Genomic DNA, 23,154 nt, shown 5'->3' on the forward strand with positions numbered 1-23,154 from the left:
AAGACCACGCCTACTCCAACAAGACCACACCTACTCCAACAAGACCACACCCACTCCAACAAGACCACACCTACTCCAACAAGACCACACCTACTCCAACAAGCCCACGCCTACTCCAACAAGACCACACCCACTCCAACAAGACCACACCCACTCCAACAAGACCACACCTCCTAATAGTGCCACTCCCTATGGACCAAGCATTCAGACACATCAGTCTATGGGAGCCATACCTATTCAAACTACCACAGACTCTTGGACCTCATCCCAGAACAACTTTCCTCAGAATATTTGGACAGTCCCCCAAGTTAGCGTTTTCTAATGAACATCCTGTGTGGAAATGAAAGGCCGTAATGTTAGAGAAGCAATGGTGTAGAGCAGTAAAAATGCCTTTTTGAGATAGCACACACTCACCCAGGGAAGACAGCTCCAGTGACATTTAATGAACAAAAGAGTAAATGGTCTAGAATCGAGTGCTGGAAGCGGGTGATCAATCATCCGGTCACTCAGTATTTACATTTATGAGTTCTGGGCTGGCGAGGCCTGGAGCGTCTGTGAGCAGCCCATGGCTCAGTCTGAAGGAACTGTGATTTACCAGACATGTTAGGAAGCTTGCCAGACCCCCCCCCCAAAAAACACCCCAGGGGCCCCAAGCTCCAGCTGGGAAGCAAGCAGAAAAGGATGTTCATGGAGGGTGGGAAGTGGGGAGAACCACCCTTCTTTTCCCTTTAGAATGGATGTAAAAGCCTGCTGCTCCCAGTTCTGCTTGTTTCTAACTCTATCCTCACAGTGCTCAATACAGAATTCTAACTCCAAAAGTTTCACTTGGACCCATAAACCTCTTTTAAAGGTAAACTGCCTAAGGGGCAGGTGGGCCTGGGAGCAACAACACTGCATAAACTAGACTGGTGAAAAGGTGCCAGTGTGTAGAGAGGAGCTGCGGGCAGGCCTGCTTTTCATCCCGCCCAGGTCCCGGCCACCGGCTAGCTTATGCCCCCAAATAACAACACACAAATTGTATTCTTTTAAACACTGCCTGGCCCATTAGTTTCAGCCTCTTACTCACATCTTGATTAACCCATATCTAATAATCTGTGTAGCACCATGAAGCAATTTATTAACTTCCCTTCCCAGCATTCTGTTCTGTCTGCTCCACCCACTAAGGGCTGGCCAATCAAATGAGCCAGTAGTTTCTTTATTAACCAATGAAATCAACTCAAACAGAAGACCCTCCCACATCACCAGTGAATGCACCCTGTGGGAGGAGAAGAGGTTGACAATGGGCACCTGTGGAAGGGGGCAGGCTGGGGAGTGTGTGGACCCTGGCAACTTCCAAAAGTGGTGTGGACCTGGGGTTCAAATACCATAGGCAGCTTTGTCTGACTTTGCTATTTCTTCTAAACATCCCAGGCACCATCTAGGATAACTGTGTCACTGCTCCAACATGAGTTTTGCCCCAGTCCTCACAATAATGATCCTGGACTGTGGCTTCCCAGACACTAACCCCAGTGATTCTGCTCCTCTGCTGTGCTGCAGCATTTGGTGTTCCTGTGTGTACCTCTGCATCAGTGCAGCATTTGGTGCTCCTGTGTGTACCTCTGCATCAATGCAGCTTTAGCTGCTCCTGTGCATACCCCTGCAGCGATGCAGCATTTGGTGTTCCTGTGTGTACCTCTGCATTGCTGCAGCATTTGTTGCTCCTGTGTGTACCTCTGTGGTGCTGCAGCATTTGCTGCTCCTGTGTGCACCTTTGCAGTGCTGCAGCATTTGGTACTCCTGTGTGTACCTCTGCAGCAATGCAGCATTTGGTACTCCCGTGTGTACCTCTGCAGCAATGCAGCATTTGGTGCTCTTGTGTGTACCTCTGCAGCAATGCAACATTTGGTGCTTCTGTGTGTATCACTGTGGTGCTGCAGCATTTGGTGCTCTTGTGTGTACTTCTGCGGCAACACAGCATTTGGTACTTCTGTGTGTACCTCTGAGCGATGCAGCATTGAACACTGTAACCACATCATACCCTCCTGGTTCTCACTCACCTCTGTGTCTTGTCATTGGGCTTCTACTTTTTTGCTGTCTTCTCGTAAGCATTGACATTCCTGTCTATTGTATCTGGGCCTCAGAAGACGGCTCTTTTCACCCTTGTTTGTCACAGGATGATCCGACCTGCTCTGCACATGTGAACACATGTCCACTCACAGTAGTACCACTCAGCAAAGGCAGGCACTGGGCAGCTCCCAGATCTATATCCCCCCCCCCCCCAGGTTGCAGTGTTGAGCCATATATCACACTGCCTTCAGAATGTCACAAATGTGTGAAGCGCATCATTTATATTAACATTACCTGGGATGTAAAAGAAGTCAGACTGCATCTTTGTGAGAGAGGAGATTTGGGAACAAATGGGTTAAGAGTGTGATTCCCAGGAGAAACCTGTAAGAGATTGAGAGTAGACTGGGGAAGGGACAGAACATAAGAGCTTGTGGTCTCAGAGAGTCTGGTCATCTCCTCACTAGGGGCTTGCCAGGGCCTTATGCAAATGTACTTCAGTTTCATCTTCTCTATACAGAGACGACCACATATAGTTTATAAAGTTATTGTGAGGATAAAATGAAACAATGTATAGTAAATGTCCATGGTTCCTGACACAGAATAAGCACAAGATTAAAAAAAATTTCTCCCCCTCCCCAAGCTGTGCATGGCAGACATACAGAGTACCTTGGGAGATTAGGCTGTTTTCACAGAAAGCATCAAACCTTGGCCATGGTCAGGTTATAAGTGTCAAGAAGAAGCGGTACTAACTCCTTTCCTTGGTATGCAGGGTTGGGGAGAGAGAGACGCACCCTTCCTTCAGGGCTCTTCAGGGAGTATCCATCTAACTGGGAGACCTGAGCAAGCTGGCATGTGTGGGATACACACAAGTTCCATGAGCTGAGACAGTTACTGATTGATGTTGAATAATGAATCCTGAAAAAGTTTTTTGTCTCCTGTTGTGGCCTCAGCCTTGCAATGGTGGCCTTACAACTAGCACGTGTAAGCAAGTGTGATGCGAGGAAGTGTAACACACACAACAATTTACACAAGTACTACCTGGGGTGGGGAGAATAGGTGAAAGAACCCCCCCCCCCAGGAAATATTATGCCGTATATAGAGAAATGGGTTTTTAAAAAGTGAATGGGTAAAATAAACCAAAAATAAAAGAAGGAAGAACCCCTAACTAAGATATCACTGATTTTTTTACCTACATTTTTTTTGTTCAATTTTGAGGAATTATAGTTGAGATTTGGGTATTTAAGATGAGCATTTTATAAGTTATATGGCAGCATCTTGGTTCCTTTGATTTGCCTATAGTTTTGGGTTTCAAGATGCTCATTTCACCCCAGTTGGTCTGGATTTCAAGAGCTACTGCCCCATCCCAACAACCGAACTGTGACCCTCATCAAGTAGAGCCTGAGACAGCTGCATGGGATGGATCCCCACAAGCCAGCCCCACCCTCACTGCCCTCCAGTGCTCAGCATGACTCAACAACCCTTAATTTTAAAGCTGGCACACATTTTCAACTACCTGTGATTCATCTTAAATACATGCTGGCAAACACATGCTACTAGTGCCTTACATGCTATAGTTAACCATTTGGCAGAATTGGCCTGGAGGCACGCATTGGAAAAGATGCTCTGGCTTGATTTGTATTAGGCGGTAAAGTGTACCACCTGTCGCGGTGAGCATGAAGAAGACTCCTCATCTCTAAGGAGGAGTAGAGTCCCTGTCTTCAGGGAGCTTTAATCCAAATGAGGAAATGTGATTCCTCCTCAGAAACAAAAACTAAAAGAGAAATTAGGTGCAATCTGAGAGCCCACGAGATAAACTTCCCAAGTGCAACTGACCTGAAGAGAAGAGTAGGTATTGGCTAAGTGTGGGAGGAAGTGGGCTGTTTGAGCCCTTGGTCCTATACGGTGAGTGTAGGGGGAGTGGGGGGCTTGGGAGGCAGTACCCTTTCAGTTGGCTAGACAAATGACAAGAGTTGGGGGTGGGGTGATCCAGGTCAGGAAGATGCAAGTCTCCGGATACTTTTTACATGTGTCCTTAAGAGTCTCTGCTGCCCAAAGTGACCGTGTCTGAACTCTGATCTCCCCATAGCGAGGACGTTTGCAAACGTGGCTTCACAGTCATCATCGACATGCGGGGCTCCAAGTGGGACCTCATCAAGCCCCTCCTCAAAACCCTGCAAGAAGCCTTTCCTGCAGAGATCCATGTGGCCCTCATCATCAAGCCCGATAACTTCTGGCAGAAGCAGAAGACCAACTTCGGCAGCTCCAAGTTCATCTTTGAGGTGAGACAGACAGACCCCTTGTCTCCCTCCTTTCTGCTCCTCTGTGCAGTCAGTATGTTCCTCTCTTTCCTTCCCTGTCTACCCTATGATGGCCAAGATGTCAGGGGCGAAGACTTGCAGATTCCTTGGCCATCTTGGCCTTACCAGTTACATTTCTGGTATGAATAAGAGGCTCAAGAAATGATCCCAAATGCACAAGATCATTATACAATCCTATATACTGTTGATGGGAGAGTACATGGCATCAGTAGTTCTGACAACAACAAGAAATGATCCCAAATGCACAACATCATTATACACTCCTATATACTGTTGATGGGAGTGTACATGGCATCAGTAGTTCTGACAACAACATTACAACTGTATTAAAACTTTTTAAGAATGTATCTGTTGATCTAGTAATTCTTCTGGAAAACTATTCTTATAAAACAAAACAAAAAGATTAAAACAAGTTAAAATTGCAAACAAAATGCCAATGAAGATTTTCATTATAGTTCATTTTTCTAAGAGAATATGTATATTGTATATATGTATATATTTTATGTGTATAATATAATATGTTTATTATATCTACTTATACAGATATAATATATTAACATGTACATGCATTTATTGATCTTTTTACTAACAAGCCATTAATTTTGGTGACACTGATATAGGAATCTTATAAAGCTATTAAAATCATATTTAGAAAATATTGAAAGATGTTCATGACATCTAATTTTTAGAAGGCATATCATAAAACAGTATTGGCAGTATTGGCAGTGTGATCTTGAATGGTTTTAATCTCTGTGAGGAGGAGCCTGAGAAGTGAAATTATGTGCAGTGGCTTATTTAAGGCGACTAGAAAATGGGCTTTATTTTGTTCATGTTTTTTTTTTATCCTTTTTTGAGATGAGAAGTGACTTTCATGTCCATGAAAACATGTTTTTAAACTAAATTCTCCAGAGTGCATATAAGTTTTTGAGAGTTCATGATGATGACACATAAGATTAAATCAGAGGTTTAAACATTCTTGTTCTAGCCAAATTTGAGCGGAGAGAGAGAGAGTTTGTTTGAAAGTGAGACTGCATTTAATCTTCCAGAGTTTCCTGTTCTAGAGTGCTGTCCCCAAGGACTAGGAGTGCATATGTTTTGGGGTGGTGGCCCCAGTTGGCTGCAAACGGCCTGACCTCTTGACTGAGGACGTTTTCACTCTCTATTAATAGCCCAAGAAAATTGTCTTGGTGCAAAAACCACTTAACATCACACACAGCCTCCCAGAACCCTACCTAAAGCTCCAAGTGCCGCAGAAAACACTTTCAACCTTTTTGGCTTTTTTTACTATGCTGGTGACACCTGTGCATTTAAAATGGGGAGAACCTGAAAAGGGTGTTTCTAAGAACTCTGGGAGCCAAATGACCCTTTCACAGGGGTCGCCTAAGACCATCAGAAAACACAGATGTTTACATTACAATTCGTAACAGCAACAAAATTATAGTTATGAAGTAGCAACAAAAATTGTTTTATGGTCAGAGGTCACCATAACATGAAGAATGTATTAAAGTGTCTCAGCATTAGGAAGGTTGAGAACCACTGCCCTAAGGGATGTAGTGAGCAGTCAAGAATGAGAGTCTCTGCTCTAGGTCAGCCCTTCTTTCCTTGAAGCTCCATCTCTTGTCTCAGTTTGGGTGTCGGGGGAAGGAAGATACTCAGAGAGCCATGAGATACAGGGACGGGCAGCTCTTGCTGGCTTATATGTTAGATACTCACTGACCTTCATTTCTGACCACAGTGAGTGTGGGTGGGGCACCTACTCCATGCCTGGTCTCCTCTGAACCTGACACACATGGACACATTTAATCAGATTCGACCTGGTTTAGCTCTGCTCTAGAGGGAAGGAGACTGGGTCCCTGAAAACTTGGATAGCTTGTCCTAAATCATGACATTAGTTAGGGAGAGCCTAAATCCATATATTCCCTTCATGGCCTCTTCATCAGAGAGGGGAGATGCCCAAAGCCCTGCAGGCAGGGGAAGGTGTTTACTGAACAGTAGGGTGACTGCCTCCTGGAGACACCATTCTTGGACACAACATTATAACCACTTCGAATGAAAGTCCCAACTGTTACCTGTCCCCAGTTCTTTTCAGTGTGCTGTAGAGCTGCAAGAACCAGGGAGATGAGCTTGTACCAGTTTGGCCACTGAGACAGTCTCTGAAATCCTCGCAACCCAACAACTGATCACATTGCTGAATCCACCCATGATGATGCCCTGGCCCACAGGCTTCAGGTTGTCAGAGCCCCTATCTCCATGGCAGAGGCTGGGTTAGTTTTTCATCCAGTTTGTGTTTGTAGACTCTGAAGGCCCAGCTGTGCTGAACTCAGGCTGTGGAGGAGGGATGATGATGATGGAAACAGGAACACTGGGCAATCTTTCCTTGGCTATGACTGTGGTCACATGCAGAGGTTTGTTGAAGCAACCAGCAGTTTCTTCAACCTGTGATGCTGGCTGATTTGTGGCTCCTGACCTGTGGGCTCTGTGAACTTCCTCGTACCCTCTTATAGGCAGGCTGTGGTTGTAATTGTATAGACTTGTCCTTTTCTCCCTCCTGCCTATTTCTGCCCTGCTGTCTTCCCCCACTGACCCACATCACTGTGTCTCCTTTTCCTTCCCAGACAAGCATGGTGTCTGTGGAGGGCCTCACGAAGCTGGTGGACCCCTCCCAGCTGACAGAGGAGTTTGATGGCTCCCTGGATTACAACCACGAGGAATGGATTGAGTTGCGCCTCTCCTTGGAGGAGTTCTTCAACAGTGCGGTACACCTGCTCTCGCGCCTCGAGGACCTGCAGGAGATGCTGGCCCGGAAGGAGTTCCCTGTGGATGTGGAGGGTTCCCGGAGGCTTATCGACGAGCACACACAACTTAAGAAAAAGGTGCTGAAGGCCCCTGTGGAGGAGCTGGACCGGGAGGGGCAGCGGCTGCTCCAGTGCATCCGCTGCAGCGATGGCTTCTCAGGGCGCAACTGCATCCCAGGGAGCGCTGACTTCCAGAGCCTTGTCCCCAAGATCACCAGCCTCCTCGACAAGCTGCATTCCACCAGGCAACACCTGCACCAGATGTGGCATGTGCGAAAGCTCAAGCTAGATCAGTGCTTCCAGCTGCGGCTATTTGAGCAGGATGCTGAGAAGGTAGGAAGGGAGTGGGCTAAGCCTGAGCTGAGGGTGGTGGAGCATAACTTTATGAGGAAACTGTTGGGGTTGTTAGTCAAAATCTCTGTTTGGAGAAATTTGGTTGAAATCCTTTTTTAAAAGATGCTTATTGGTTTCAGAGAGCTTAAATTATTTCAATCTCATATTTGGCCATTGGCCACTTATTATTAACGTTTATTGTTACATTGTTTTTAGTATATGCTAGGCTCTGTTCTTTTGGCTGTATATAGATTGACTTGTGTTAGCCATCCTCAGAGTCCTGAGAGGTAAGTGGACTACCACGGCTCCCTTTTCCGGGTGAAACTAGCTAAGCGTGGGAGTGTAATCTGGTTGCAGAGTTCATGCTTGGATCAATGCAGTTAGACATTGCCCTCTGTGCCTTTGATGAGTGAGGGAATTGAGCCGCTAGCAGCCAAAACAGCAGCACTATTAGCAACCATTATTGTCCCTTCATGGACTTTTCTTTCTAGGAAATTTTAAGTATGGATTCCTGTTTTATCTGTACATCCCTTCAATCCCTATGAGGCAGGTGGTGGGATCTGTCTCGGCCCAAGACAACCGAAGCTCTTTGCTCTTGGCAACGCTGACCTATGGATCTAGTCTTTTGTTTCCGAGTTCCAGACTCTCCTGGCCATACCACTTCTTTTTGAAGCACATTTTCAGATAAGATGCCGCTTTCCCAGCAAAACATGTGTAAAGCTTTTCCCTTGTCATGAAAAGTAAGCTGTGAGAAAGAAAACAGAATAAAAGGCACCTAGAGTCTCTGCTGAGAACATGAAAGCACCTTCTCTAGATAAAGTAACGTGGAGAAAGAAGGGTTCGCTTCTAAGAGCCCTTGAAGAGGAGGGAAGCGGGCTCCCTCCCTCTTATTGGTTTCTAGGTGTGACTGTCACTTAAGTGCATGGCGTTGCTCTCTGAAATACTGTGGCATGTTCAGGAACCTGTGAATTTTACAGTGTCTGACACGGAGGTATTTAAGAGCTCAGATCGTGGTCTGAGGAGGTAGCTCAGCTGATAAAGTACTTACCTTCCAAGTTGGAGAACTTGAGTTTGATTTCCAGAACTCACCTAAAATGTCAGGCATGGTGGTACATGCTCACAATCCCAATCCTGGGGAGGTGGAAACAGAGAAGTCCTGGGATATGAGTGACCCATCCAGCCTAGCCTAACAGGCAAGCTTCAGGTCCCGGTGAGAGATCACATCTCAATAAACAAAATGGACGGTTCTTTAAGGACAACACTTGAGGTTGGTCACTACGGCCTAGACATACATGCACCCCACACACATATGAGAATGCACACTTGCATATGCACACACATGCTTACACATGAACATATATACACACACAGAGCCAAGACTGAAAGTATCTTAGGTATTTTGAAGAAGTAAAATCAAGGTCTAAAACTTTCTACATAACAATCCTAATTTATATATGTAGAAAAAAATTACCATAGATGGATACATTTAATTTATAAATTGCAGACTTATGAATGGTTTTAATGTTGATGGGCAAATTTTCTGATCTTTTGCTATCACTAGAAAATCAATCCATGTAGTTTTGAAAGAATTCATATCCATTTCTACAGTAAACTTGTGGTCCTGTCTTGGTGAGCCGTGCAAAGTTTCCTGACCTCTTTGCCCAGTGATGTGGTAGCCTGGGTCTGACCCTGCCTGACTTGCTTAGATCACAGAACCCCTTGTACCACTCCTTGAGTGGCAACAGGCCAGGCCAGGAACCAGCTCTTGGGAAAACCAGAGCCGATACTTTTTAAGTGCTGGGAGATCTGAAACACTTCCAGTTTCACTTGAGATCTATGGTCTGGGGCAGGAATTCCATTCTGAAGCCTGTCCTGGGTAAGGTTATGCCAGTGACCAGAGATAGGCGGGGACAGGGGCTCATATCCGCCTAGGTATGTTTTAGAGTTTAGAACCCTTCAGGATGTCTCTGTAGCTCAAAGCTATGAAAAGCCTGCACAGAGCACCGGTAATGTCTGCTTCAAAGACAAAAGAGCCTCTCTTGGCTGCTGAAGTTCCCAGGTGGGAAGGCCGCCTTTCTAGAGTCAGCTGCATTCCATTCAGCTAGCCAGGGGTGGCTGTCCCTCTTAGAGCCTCCTAAGTCATCTCCCAAGAATTGCACAGTGCATCAGTATTCCTGGGTGGGGACTCGGAGTGGCTTGCCCAAGATCATGCTGCTAGCTAAACAGGGTCGGTATTTTAGTTGGCCTTCACAGCTTCCTCAAGCTCTTCTCCGGGAACCCTTTTTGCCCGCCTCTCTATTCCCGGGACTCGTCTCATGCTAACACTGAATACCCCCTGTTTGTCCCTAGGTCACTTGGCTAATGTGTTGATATTCTGAATAAAGTCTCCAACTCCACTTTCTTATGTATGTGTGTGAGTGTATGTGTGTGCATGCATGTGTGCATGTGTGTTGTATACAACTATGTGCAGATACACTGAATAGCTAGTAACCCAAGGTCACTTGAGTAATGTGTTGATATTCTGAATGAAGTCTCCAGTTCCACTTTCTTGTGTGTGTGAATGCATGTACATGTGTGTGTTGTATAAAGCTATGTGCAGGTACACTTGCCTGTGTGTGGTCATGTACATCTGCTCATACACACAAAGGCCAGAGGAAAATATCAAGTGTCTTGCTCTACTGTATTTCTTTTTTCCTTTGAGATAGGATTTCTAATTGAACCTGAAGCTAGACTGGTAGCTAAGAAGTACAAAGGATCCTCCTGTCCCTGCTCCTTATAGCTCTCAGGTTGCAGGCATGTATGTGGCCACATCTGGATTTTTGCATGGCTATTGATCCTGAGCTGGGGTCCTCAGACTTGTTTGGCAAGTGCTCTTAGCGACTGAGTCATCTCTTTAGTTCCCCAAATCACACCATCTAATGCTTGCTCTTCCGGAGTATATGGACCTCTTGTCTGGTAAGACATACAGACTTCTCACAATAATATTTGTAAGTACAGAAAAATATACATAGGCTTGTAAAACAAGTAAAATACAGATTTAGCTTTTTAAAAGTATGTACCTCTTTATTAACGTGACAAATGTTATGATCGACTTTGAAGTCTAATGGCTATGATGACTTGGAAACAGTAATAAACATGAATGGCATTTTAGGACAGCAACGCTGATGTTATGTGGAAATGTTTGTGTTGCTGCTGGTATTAAAAATACCACTTTAGCTAAGTCTGGATAGTTGGTTGTCTGTGCTCATAATGGAAAGGAATGCTGTATTTCAGCTAGACATTATTGAAAATAATGGTGCCCCCATCTAAGTATGTTATCACTGTTTATGGATTTAAGCCTGTCACCATGAATTTAAGCCCATGAACAGTTTAGGACCCATCTTCTGTGGTGTACTTATACCTTGAAAGAGAAAAAGTGAGGCTGGAGAGATGGATCGATGGTTAAGAGCACTGGGTGTTCTTTCAGAAGGTTCCCAGCACCTTCATGGTAACTAACAGTTGCCTGTCATTCCAGCCCCAAGGGATCCAGCACCTTCTTCTGACCTCTGTGGGCACTGCACATACATAATGTACATACATACACATGCAGAAAAAACACATACACACAATATACAGCATTTTAAAAAGAAAAAGAAGTGTGTTTGTGCATGTGTATGAATGTACATTTCTGTGTGTATGTAGGGGTATTCAGGGAAGGACAGAATTAAATTATTAAAAACAAAACAGAGCTAAGGAGAGGGATGCTGGGAATATTTTGACATTGAGTCAGTGTTGAGACTGCTGCTCAAGCTTGACCCAGCTGCCACAGAAAATGTGTTGGGTGTGGAGCCAGGGAGAAAAGCAGTCCTTTAAAGTTGTGTCCAGATTAATTTAGAAGATCCATGCAGAGCTAAGTGCCTCAGCCTTTGACTTATTTGGTGCTTTCGGACAGGGTCAGGAGGGTGATGTTTTGGAGTAGGGCTGTGTGCACATCCACATCTAAACAAGGGCTTGAGGAAATAGTTCCTGTATGAGCCACATCTCAGCCTCCTTGCAGGCAGCGGGGTTGGTCAGTGGAGTGTCTCCAGATCTGGGAAGCTCTTGGCAGTCAGTTAAGTTCACTGACCACTCTGCTCCTATTTTTATAACAGAAGTGGGCAAAGAGTATCTCCTCTAGCCCTGCAAGGTGACCACTTGCCTTCCAGGCATGAATAATAGGTTGGTGACTCCCCACTTACCCACTGTCCTTGGAGAATAAAGTTGTCTCCTACCACCTTTCCTGACCCCTGTGACAGCCCCTGTATTATACAGGTCTTGGAGATGGTAGGGACAGAGCCACGATCTCACCCTGTCGGGAGGGGTGCTCTATCCTACAAATGTCATAGAGCAGGCTTCCCGTTTATATTATTGTGAGTGTAAAGAAGCTGTCCTTTGTACAGATCTTTGTACAGATGAGCTTGGATCAATATGGAGGCTAGAATTTCTAACCCAGAGTAGCTCACTATCCAACAACAGCAACAAAAAGACAGATACATCAACACCTGTTTCTTTGTGTCAAAACAGATTTGAGGGTTAATTGATGTAAAACAAAGCACATGTTTAAGATAGACAATCTGATGAGACATAGATATGAGGAGACACCTTGAAGCCACCACTGTGATCAAGGTCATGGGTATTCTCACCCTCTGAATGCTCCCCTTCTCCCTTCACTCTTCCTTAATGTCTGCTGTGGCCTGAATTGCCCTAGGCATAGCTGCTGCGTTTGGGAGTTCCCGGGAAAGAGAGAACATCTGCACTCTGTGCTCCAGAGTGATGGAAAGGCCTTAATAAGAAAGCTGGGAGTGCTGAGTAATCTGGAGATGATTTAACTAGCCCATGGTGATGGAAGATGAACCACTTCTGCCTCGGCCCAGAGCCCTCTGGTCTGTAACTAATGGGCCCACACAGCACTGTGTTCACAGAACATGGGTCCAGTTGCTCGCACAGATTAGCCTGGGGCAGATAATTGTTCTCCATACAGCTTCATTTCTAGTCACATCTGCCCCTGGCTACAGTGGGCCCCACATGAGGAAAATGTGTGCCATATAACCATAGCCAGTTATCAAAGAGAAGGGGTGGGCTGTGTGGAACCAAAAGTCAGTCACCAGACTCAATGCCTACGGAAGAGGAAAGGGTGAACACTTTCCAGAGGCAGTTCTTCCGTAGGCGCTGTGTCCTCCTAAGAGCCTTGGGTAACATTTAACATGTTAGACCTGGAAGGAATCTTAAAACAAAAGCACACCTCCCACACATGGTAAGAAGTCTCAGTCTTGTGTAATGGCAGCGATCGTTACTCATGATGCCCACTTAGAAGTCGATGCCGACAAGAAGCATCAGAAAAAGAACCCTGACGTCATTTCACCACCTGCCTTCCGATCTGAGGGAGGTCCTCCTCTTCCCATCTTTACAGGAAGGGAACTTGTTCAGAAGAGTCCCTGATAAAATGATTAAGAGATTGGGAAAACATAATCACTCATTCCTGAATAGGGCCTGCTGTCCTGATGTCTCTCCAGTCAGCTGTTTAATGCCCGCCCACCGCTATTCTAAGAAAGTGGGTATTTCTATTATTTTTTTTCTGGAGAATTTGCAAACAGTGAGCACAGTAACCTAGTGGGGCTTCAGAGCTTTGAAACCAGAAGATTACTGCTTTGCTTAGCATGTTCTACTTGTTTCCCATATAAACATGTACTTTGGAAGTGACCAAAATAAGACAAGACCTCCTCCATCTCTCGCATGGACCTGGCTTTCATATTCTTGGTTGTATATTTATTCTCACATTGTGAAATTCCATTCATACTTATTATGCCATGTCAAAGCAGAAATGGAGGTGTGGTGATTGACACTTAGGATTTGTCCTGGGGTGCCAGTGGCCAATTGTGACACTTTATGCATATCTTGAACCTCCTGACCTCCAATTATATTTCAACAAAACACAGAATTGGGGCTGATTTAGTGATGTTTCCCTATACTTCTGTGTTACGGTATTGTCATGTTTAACACACTCCCTTAGCAGGGACATCTTTTAAGGGGATAAAGTGGTGTGGCCATAGTCACAGTTGTGGTAGGTGTGTCAGTGTCAGTGGAGGTGGCTGAGATCAACACTTGTGTTTGTTTGTGTTTGTTTGTCTAAGACAGCGTTTCTTTGTGTAGCCCTGACTGTCCTGGAACTAGCTCTGTAAACCACACCATGCTGGCCTCGAACTCACAGAGATCCTCCTGCCTCTGCCAAGATAATCGCTTTTAAGGAGACCTATCAAAGTCTGCACAGTAGTTTCACACAGTCTCGCACCCCAGTTCCTTACCCCTTTTCCGTGAGACCTGCCGCACTGGAGAACATCAGAGCCCTTTATAGTTCAACAGTTCTAAAATACTTTATGCTGTCCTAAGGTATTATAAGAATAAAATACCTTATTCCTCCCTGCTCCCCTCATATCTGCAGGAGGTCCTCTTAAGGGACTCTTGCTTTGGGGATAGTGGGAAGTAACAAACTTTTCTCAGCGGGTAATCTCCTAAGTACCTTCCTGCTTTAGCAAGCCACGCTGCTGCCCAGGGGATTTAATGGATGTAATGGAGATGCATGTGGAGATGCCTGGCCCCTGAGTGCCTGCTGCTTCCCTGTTGACTTCCTGTCTTCTCTCTCCATGACTGATATCCTGGTTCAGTCTTCAGCCACTGCTGCCCACTGAAGCTGTGCTGTGTGTCTTGGATGTTCTCTTACTGTCCTCATGTGTGTTTCTGAGCCACTGCTGCCCACTGAAGCTGTGCTGTGTGTCTTGGATGGTCTCTTACTGTCCTCGTGTGTGTTTCTGAGGCTGTGATGAAACATTAACCAAAAGGACTTGGGGGACTTAAGGGTTTATTTCATCTTACACTACTGAGAAAGAGGCCGTCACTGAGGGAACCAAGGGCAGGAACTCAAGGCAGAACCTGGGGCAGGAACTGAAGCAGAAACCATGGAGGAAAACTGCTTACTGGTTGCTTAGCTGCCTGCCTTATACAACTCAGGACCATCACCCATAGTAGGCTGGGCCTTCCTACATCCAAACCTGTCAAGAAAATGCTCCACAGGCCGGGTGGATGAAGGCAGTTATTTATTTGAGAGTTCTTCTTCCTAGGCATGTCTAGGATCGTGTCAAACTGACAAAACCTAACTAGCACACGTATGTGTGGACTTGCTTCAGAGGATTCTCGGTAACTTCTTTGTTTTGATTTTGTTTTTAGAGACAGGGTTTCTCTATAGCTTTGGAGCCTGTCCTGGAACTAGCTCTCGTAGACCACTGTGAGTTGGCCTCGAACTCACAGAGATCCGCCTACCTCTGCCTCCTGAGTGCTGGTATTAAAGGTGTGCGCCGCCACCACCTGGCTTTCAGTAACTTCTAATGAAACACGATTAAGAATTGATATTTGAGGGGCTGGTGAGATGGCTCAGTGGTTAAGAGCACTGACTGCTCCTCCAGAGGACCCTGGTTCAATTCCCAGCACCCACATGGCAGCTTGCAGCTGTCTGTAGCTCCAATTCAAGAGAATCTGACATCATTATACCAATGTGCATGAAATAAAGTTAAATAAAGTTTAAAAAAAAAGAATTGATATTTGAGAGAAGTTGGGAGTTAAGACATAGATTCGTGGGATCCTTATAAGTAAGCAGGTTGTGCAGTGTCCTTGACCAAGGAAAGGCAGTCAAGTTGAGGTCCCACTTGATAGGTTGCATGGGAAGGGGACCCTCCACAGGAAAGGGTCTCTGAAAACACTATCCTCGAAGTAGCTCCAGAGGAAAGTGATTAGTTCTAGCTTCCTGAGGGGGCCCGTCAATTTTCTTACCACCTTGTACATCTGATCCATGACTATCTGCTTTGTAAATAGCTAGGAGTTCATGTTCTTCATTTCCTTTTATCACTTTGTTTTATTTTTGTGTGGCTGTTTTGTCTGCCCATATATCTGTGTACCATGTGTGTCCCTCGAACCCACAGAGTGCAGAAGAGGGTATTGGATCACCTGGATATTGCTGCTACAGGTGGCTATGAGCCACCATGGGTGCTCAGAATTGAACTTTGGTCCTCTGGAAGAGCAGCCAGTGCTCTTAACCACTGAGCCATCTCTCCAGCCCCATGTCTTATTCCTTTGTAAACAAGGGGTCAGAAATGCATCTTTTAAGCTATCATATATATATATATATATATATATATATATATATATATATGCATGCATTTTATATTCTTAGAAGACTGTACAAATAAAGGAATGTTTTGTATTAATCACAATGAGAAAAGATGTGTGGGGCACATATGGGTGAAGGGGCTCACATTAGGCAGCAGCCCCTGGGGAAGGGATGTTTGCATATGTGTTTTTGAGAATTGTTTGACCTGTTAGCCACATTAGCATTTCAAGACATTCCCAGAATGCCCCATTGCTGGGCAGAGTCTTCAGGACTCTTGACTCTTTCCTGTTCTCTTCCTCCAAAATCAAAGTGGTTCCGATCACTCTTTAGAGCCCAAAGCAGAACCTAAAATGGGCTGGTTAGAATCAGTATGGTCAGTTGTGGAGAAATTCCACTACTTCTCCTTCTGTACTAGACACAGTCCCATTGTCTCTTCTCTTCCCCTGACCTCCAGCCCAGTGTCCTGGAAGGCCACAGTAAGTGTGACTCTACAGCCATTTGTCAAAGTGAAGTGCTTTTGTACTAATCACAATACCAATGCGTGATATGGGTTTGACTGGCAGTTTTGAAAGTGTTCTCACACCCACGAGCCTAGAGGTTTTCTGGCTCAGCCCTTTCCTTTTACATAGAAAAATTTTGACCAGAGCAGACACCCACCCAAAGTCACGCAGTCAGTGGTTCAACATTGCTCTGCCATTTGCTTCATGTGGTAGGGCAGGCAGGCATGGATCTAATCCCTGCTCTGCAGGTAGAAAAGCCAAGGCGTGGTAATAAGGAGGATTTTGCCTGGGATAGAGAGAGATAGGCAGCTCTGGAAAAGAACATTTTTCTCTGAGGCCAGTGCTGCCCTCACCCACATACACACACACATACACACACACACACACACACACAGGGCATGAGAAGGAGAGAGGGAACAAGGCATGCAGAAATGTACTGGCAAATACTCCTATCTGCACACCCATACACAGCCTATAATTTAGAGGTGTCTTGACATACAGAAGAGACAACAACATGTGCCTGCACCCTACAGGGTAGTCAAGGGCCTGAGGACATGTGCTACCTTACCTATGCCCTTAACCATTTCTGTGGTGAAGGACCAAGCCCTGGACAGGCTGTGGAGGGCTGTGCCAAGTCTCCATGGGATTTATTAGTCTCAGCCTATTTCATTGGGAGGGAGGCTTCAAAGAGAGCTGCAGTCTTTGTGAGGCCAAGAGGGCAAGATCTTTTCTGGGCAGTGTGTAATTTCCTGCTTTCTTTGGAAAAAAGTTCTGGTGCCCACTTAATTTCTGGCCTTCCCCCACACACACTCCTCTCCAGACCTAAAGAGTCGAACCTCTTCACCTCTTGTTGACTGGGCTCAGGGCAAGGAAGTGTGCCTGTACCCTGCCCCCTTGACACAGAACACAGTGTTCCGAATTATTTCCAGTCTGCCGGCCCTGGGAATTTGTACTTCTTCTCATTTCCTCCTCTTGAACGTTAGAAACCTTAGATCCTGAAAATAATCCAAGTCGTAGTGTTGTGTAGGCTGGAGGTGGAAGTGCTTCCCCAAACCGCTTCTCTCCCTCTCGCATCCTTTTCCATCTCCTCTCTTCCTCCTCCTGTATTTCAGCTCAGTTCATATCCTGGCCGGAGCATTCTTCTTGGGAGTGTGGCTGAGCAGCATGGAGGGAGGGCTGTGAGGAACGTTTGGGGCCTGGGAGTCTTTGGCTCTCCACTGTGACCCTGCCATAAGGCTGTATGTAAAGTCTACCTGATTTTGTGTGCAGTGGTAGGAGGTGAAGTTGCTTCTTGCAGTTCATCTAGGAAACCCTGGGCCTCCCGACTCAGAGAAGGGCAGTCTGCCACTCAGAAAGCCCCATGCGTAAACACAGAAGGCTGTCTTCTCACGTGTAATTATAGGTGTAACTTTCCAGTTTGGGTGTGTTGGATTAACAGGTTACTAGTGTCCAGGTCAGTGATGGTCTCTGTTCCTCAAGGAGAAGCCCAACTCAGGGGCATGTGTTGTTCCAGCCTCATTTCTGGGTCCCATTGATCTTCCCAAGCACGGCGGAAATTACATCATCTTGTCATGGAGAGAATCAAAACTATCACTGCCTGCAGAAGCAGCATCACCCTGAATCCGGCTTCTCCTGTGAAGGCATCTCAATTCCATGGAGTACTCCTCTAGTCGGAGTCCCAGGTGGCCTTTTCTCCGTGATCCCAGTCCATGCTCCCCAAGAAATCCACTGTAGTGCTCCTTTGCCAACCCCAGTCCCTCTTTAGTAAACTGGTGTGTGTGTGTGTGTGTGTGTGTGTGTGTGTGTGTGTGTGTGTGCGCGCGCGCGCGCGTGTGTGCGTGTGTGTGTGTGTGTGTGTGTGTGTGTGGGGAGAGAGAGAGAGAGAGAGAGAGAGAGAGAGAGAGAGAGAGAGAGAGATTTGGTAAGAGAAATCATGAACTTTGCATATGGAGAGGGGAAAAGGGAATGTTTTTCACATGGTGATCAGGTTGGCTAATTGCCCCATTACAAGATATTTGTCTTGCCTGAAAACTCCCTAGGAGGCTGACTATACCAAGAGGTATCAAGATTGAGTATGAACCCCCCATTGGCCCTGTCTGTCCCATCTGGTCTTCAAACTACTCTCAGGCCTCATCTCACAGAGACTGCAGATCACAGCCAGCTTGTTTTGATAACTCTGGTTTTGATAACTCTGGGTTCCTGGGAGGCACATTGTGCACTCCCTGGGCTGTCAGAACTAAGCATTTGAACACCAGCCCTGAGCTGGCACAAGAGCACCACCTACTGCTGAGCCTTCCAAGGGCTTCTCTCTAAGGCCTTGCTGTTCCGAACTGGAGTCGGCAGTGAGTTTCCTCCCACTGTGGAGAGTTTTTAGCAGAGCCCAGCATGATCCTTCTGTACAAACCCATGTGAGGGCAGATGGAGTGGCAGAGAGGGTATGAGGGGGAAGAAAAGTCCTGGAGACAAGGAAAGGAAGTGAGACCAGGTGGTGAGCCAGCATCAGAGAGGAAATGAAGGAAATGCCAGGCCGGCATCACTGATGACTGACAGGGAGGAGGAACAACAGGTCCCTCAGTTATTCTGGGAGAAGGATTAATAACCAAGTGAAATCTAAAGTGTCATTTCCTCTGAGGCACAGAAAAGTGGAGGAGGTGAAGAAGGTCTCTAAAGCACGAATGTGCATTATGGGGTCCTTGAATTTTTGCCAGACCCACAAGAACAGCAGGCTCTCTCTTACCCATAGAAGCTTACCTCAGTCCTCTGAGGACTGGGCAGACTCTGCTCCATTCAGGAAGCTGCTTTTCTGCTCTGTATAGGATACTCTGTCAAGAGGGGTCTGGAAGCCAAGCCGTCCTCACAAATTTACCTGAGCCTCACTTCCTGTGTGTTTCTTCCAGAAGCCACCCGAAGGCTGCTGGGGCTTAAGAGGACAAGAGGGGACGAGGTGCTTGGCCTCTTCCTCAGTTCTTTAAGGTCAAGCCTACCTAGCCCAGCGTCCTTCGATACAGTGTCCATCTCTCCCACAGCTGGGCTCCCAGAAGTGGGGGCTGCCGCCTGCTCAGCCCCTGCTGGAATCTTCTTCCCAGATGTGCCAATGACTGGCACAGCCGATTTTAGGATGCGTAGGAGGACTGGATGAGAACATCAACCAGACACTCCATTTTTACAGTAAAAATAATAGTTCCCATTTACTGAGTGTATCCTGTATGCCAGGAACAGCCATTAGTTCATCTAAATTAACTTGCCAAAGGGCCAGATTTCGGTGGATGCCTAAATTTAGCTCTGGGATAAAGTTGGGCACTCTTTTCTCAGCTTGTTGAATAGGATCTGACCTCTTCAGTTCTACATTTTGGGAAGCAAGTGAAGTGCATTCCCCTACTCTGTTCCTGAAAATATTTTATCAGTATTTGTGGTTTAAATGGAAAGAATTTAGCCATTCAGAGTCAATATCCCAGGGCTGCCTGGGCTGCCTCCTGGCTTGGCTGGTTGTAGTTTCTATCTGTGTGACTTGCTGGCTGCTGGGTGGCCATTCCATTCTCACAGGAGGGCAATGCATGGCTTGCCAGTGCCCTGGGGGATGCCGTCCATCCAGGCGCACAGGTTGGAAATGAAATGCAAAAAGAGGCAAGACTCTGTTTTAACGCCTGAAAATATTTGTACGAATTAAAGAACGGCAAACCGTTCATTCCACCTTCGTCCTTAGGGGTAAGTAGGATGAGCATGAGGGGAAAGGCCCTTTGAGGCTCCATAGGATCATGTGCCCCTCCAGACAGAGCTGGGCTGCAGTGCATCTGTCAAGAACAGGGTGTGATTTTAGCATGAGGTTTTGTAGCCTGGGCTTCTCTAATCAGAAAGCAACTGCTCTCTGTGACTGTGGGTTTATCCCGTCTGCGCCAAGGGAGTGGGAAGGAGCTGGCACGCATTCCGGATCTGCTGCGCATCACACTGTGTTCGGCTCCCTCCGCACGTCACCATCTTTATCTGCTTTGCCCCAGACATTGCAGGGTTTGTGAGACGGACGTGGGGAGGGGAAGGAATCTGGGGAAGTGGAGGCAGAGGCTGAATTGGTAAGAAGTCTAAAATACATTAAATGCCTTTGTATTTAAGACTGGGGTTAGCTTAGAGCACCCCCCCCCAATCAGGAATAAAGTAAACCTGACTACATCCCTCCTCCCTTAGTTGCTCCCCATTGCTAGTAAAGTCCTGGCACTTTGCCTTGCATGTGTGTCCATTTAGGACCCTGTTTTAACTCCCCAGGACCTTGTTCAAGTGATTCATTCACATCCTGATGGTTTTTCCTTGTATACCCCTTTTAGCTGATCAAGCCCTATTGTTTTTCACGTGATAAGTTTTACCACCTTCCAAAAGCTGTCTATGCTCTGCCCTACTCTTTCTTCTGCCACGGTGAACCAAAGGCTCTTGTGCTGTCAGCCCATAGTATACAAATTCATTAAAGCACTTCACACATTCAATGACTTTAGCAGAATAGTGACTATGCTTGTCTCCCTGCTAGTCCGTGACCTTGGCCTTCCACCCCAGTCTCTAATCCAGTGTCTGGGACTGAGTGGATAATTAACAGGTGGTGTGAAACATTGTACTACATATGGTGACACATGGTTGTGTGGTTCCTGGTGCTTTGGGCTGTAAAAAAAAAATAGAAAACTGGATTGAAAGAGGATTAACTATCAAAGATGTGTATTATTTCTCAACTTTAAATAGATGAGCAGAGGCTAAGCTTCAGGCAGAGAGCTGGACTAGTGAAGTCTGTCATCAAAAGCCCAGGAGCTTTCTATGCCAGTGTTCTCCTCAGAGCTTCACCCACGACTCCCCTGTCGTCCTAAGATGAAAGCCAACAGTCAGAGCAACAGGCTTCATTTGTTTCGCCCAGAGGCCAGTGGGTTGGGAAAAGGAAAAAAAAAGGGAAGGAAGAGGGTACATTCAGACAGACACCAGCTTCTCTTCCCCAGGATCCCCAAGCAAATCTCCTCTCAATTTCATTGCTTTTTACTGCCTGAGATCTGCTCGTCCCTGAGCCAGCGAATAAGGAGAAAGAGAACTAGCATGGTTGTTCTTAACAAACCATTTAGTGTGGAATGGATGCTGCTGAGCATCAATGTCCAACCTGATTCTCTAGGAGGAACTTCCTTAGGGTTAGTCATGTTACACATTCTCTCTTCCCTCCTGGGCTGTGACATTTGGCAGTTAAATCTTAGTTTAAGGGATACAATTCTAAACTAGCAGCACTTGATACATTTCAGGTATTCAGTAGGTCTGTGTGTCTGTGGCAACTCTGCGGGACAGTCAGATGCAGTGCCTGTCATCATGGAAGCGTTCTGGGGACAGTTCAGCTATGTCTCGCGGCTTTGCTGCTCTCCTGTTTGCTTGCTTTCCTCTCTGTGAGGCAGTATGCTACTTTCTATTTATGTGTTTCCGCATTCATTAATCCTCTTTTCTGTGTCTACTCTGATGTTAAATCCACACACAAAAAAACTTAAGTTCTTAATTCTAGAGTGTTCCTGTAATTGTGTAATTCTTTTTTTTTTTTCTGGTGCTGGGAATCAAATTTAGGGTCTCAGGGATGTTGGGTAAGCACCGTACCATTGAGTCAAACTCTTACCCACATGATTCTTTTTGTGAATTCCAGACCTATTGCAATCTTCTGTGACTTAACCCAGAATGCCCCTCCTTGCCCTGTCCTGTTCTCTTCAGATGCTAATCACAGTTATTTTGGAGGACTTGCTTGCTAATTCAATTCTAAATCATCTCTGGGCTGTTCCTGTTGAGTAATGTTTTATTATAAGCTGCTGTTCTTTGAGTCTTTCTATATCTGAGAATTCAGACTCTGTATTAGAGTGTATACACTATAGAAATTTCTGGTGGGGTCATCTTCCTGTAGCTACCGTGATGGCTGGCCGAGGAGAGGACTAGGTCACCAGCGGATCATCATGACCTTGCAGAAATTTGGTGTAGGCTTTGCTGTGGTAGGTGCACTTCCAGGTTTTCCCTGGTCCAGGGCATATTCTCATTCCGAAGCCTTGACCCTTCCCTTCAGCGTGTTCTTTCTGTGGTCCAAGCTGAATCCCACAGCTCCATGTGAACTGAGTCTTTCTGTTCGGCTCACAGTGAGCCTCACTCCTGTCTCTTCTGTCTGTCTGTCAGATTTTCAGGAGTCTTGTCCTTCATTTAGGATTTGACCAAGAACCTGTATGAAGTCATGGTAAAAATTATTAGGAATCCTTTCTAGAGCTCTCTCCTCCCAAATAACATGTCTCCTAAATCCCAGTTACCTTGCCAGAATATTATCTCTATTTTTAACGCTCGCCAAGACCAGTGTCACTTGCTGGAGAAGTGGCTCATGGGTAAAGTGCATGCCTGCCTTGTTTAATCCCCAGAACCACAATAGAACCACTGCTGTTGAAGCTCCTAGTTTCCTGTTCTATAGTCTGGAAAATCCCGGCAGGGAGAGAAGGGAGGCAAAGGGGAGACTTTCAGTGTGTATCCCTCCCTTCAAAAATCATAGTCCATGCTGCTTGATGGTAGGGTTGAGTCAAACAGGGGTTCCCTTATCACTGACACACCACAGTTCACATCAACTTGTTAAGCAAAAATGCAAAATAAAGATCCTACTAATTCGAAATCTCAAGAGCAGGGCCCAGAAAGCTGTCGATTTTAAGAAAACCCTTCACATAGTTCTTCATTAAAGCTAGGCTTATGAACTATTAAGGTTAACACTAAAGAAATGTAGAGGAAACATTTGTCAGGAGATCTTCCTCTGGTCAAAGAAGGCATTAGGAGAAATTGAGACTTCAGTTGAGAAGGAAAGGAATGATCTGGAGATTGGGGCTTGGAGCATTTGGCTAGAGGAAGATGTGGGCCACGATGTGGAATGGGATGTGCATGGTGTGAAATTTGCACGGCGGTGAGTGAATTGACTTGGCTGGGGAGCATGGTGGGTGTGGAAGGGTGCTGAGAAATGACAGGGTAAA

At 46.0% G+C, this 23,154-nt stretch overlaps 1 protein-coding gene across 8 annotated transcripts in view; it reads left to right on the forward strand.

Moving 5' to 3' along the window:
• Positions 1-23,154, forward strand: part of Kalrn (kalirin RhoGEF kinase) — a 589,603-nt gene that overhangs the window by 201,942 nt on the left and 364,507 nt on the right. For all 8 annotated transcript variants that reach the window (XM_038346659.1, XM_038346661.2, XM_038346663.1 and 5 more), the window contains exons 4-5: positions 4,133-4,325; positions 6,980-7,492. In XM_038346659.1, the coding sequence (XP_038202587.1) occupies positions 4,133-4,325; positions 6,980-7,492 (706 nt within the window). The remainder of the gene's footprint in view (positions 1-4,132; positions 4,326-6,979; positions 7,493-23,154) is intronic.

The sequence above is a fragment of the Arvicola amphibius genome, chromosome 10, assembly GCF_903992535.2.
Source record: "Arvicola amphibius chromosome 10, mArvAmp1.2, whole genome shotgun sequence".
NCBI classification, from domain to species: domain Eukaryota; kingdom Metazoa; phylum Chordata; class Mammalia; order Rodentia; family Cricetidae; genus Arvicola; species Arvicola amphibius.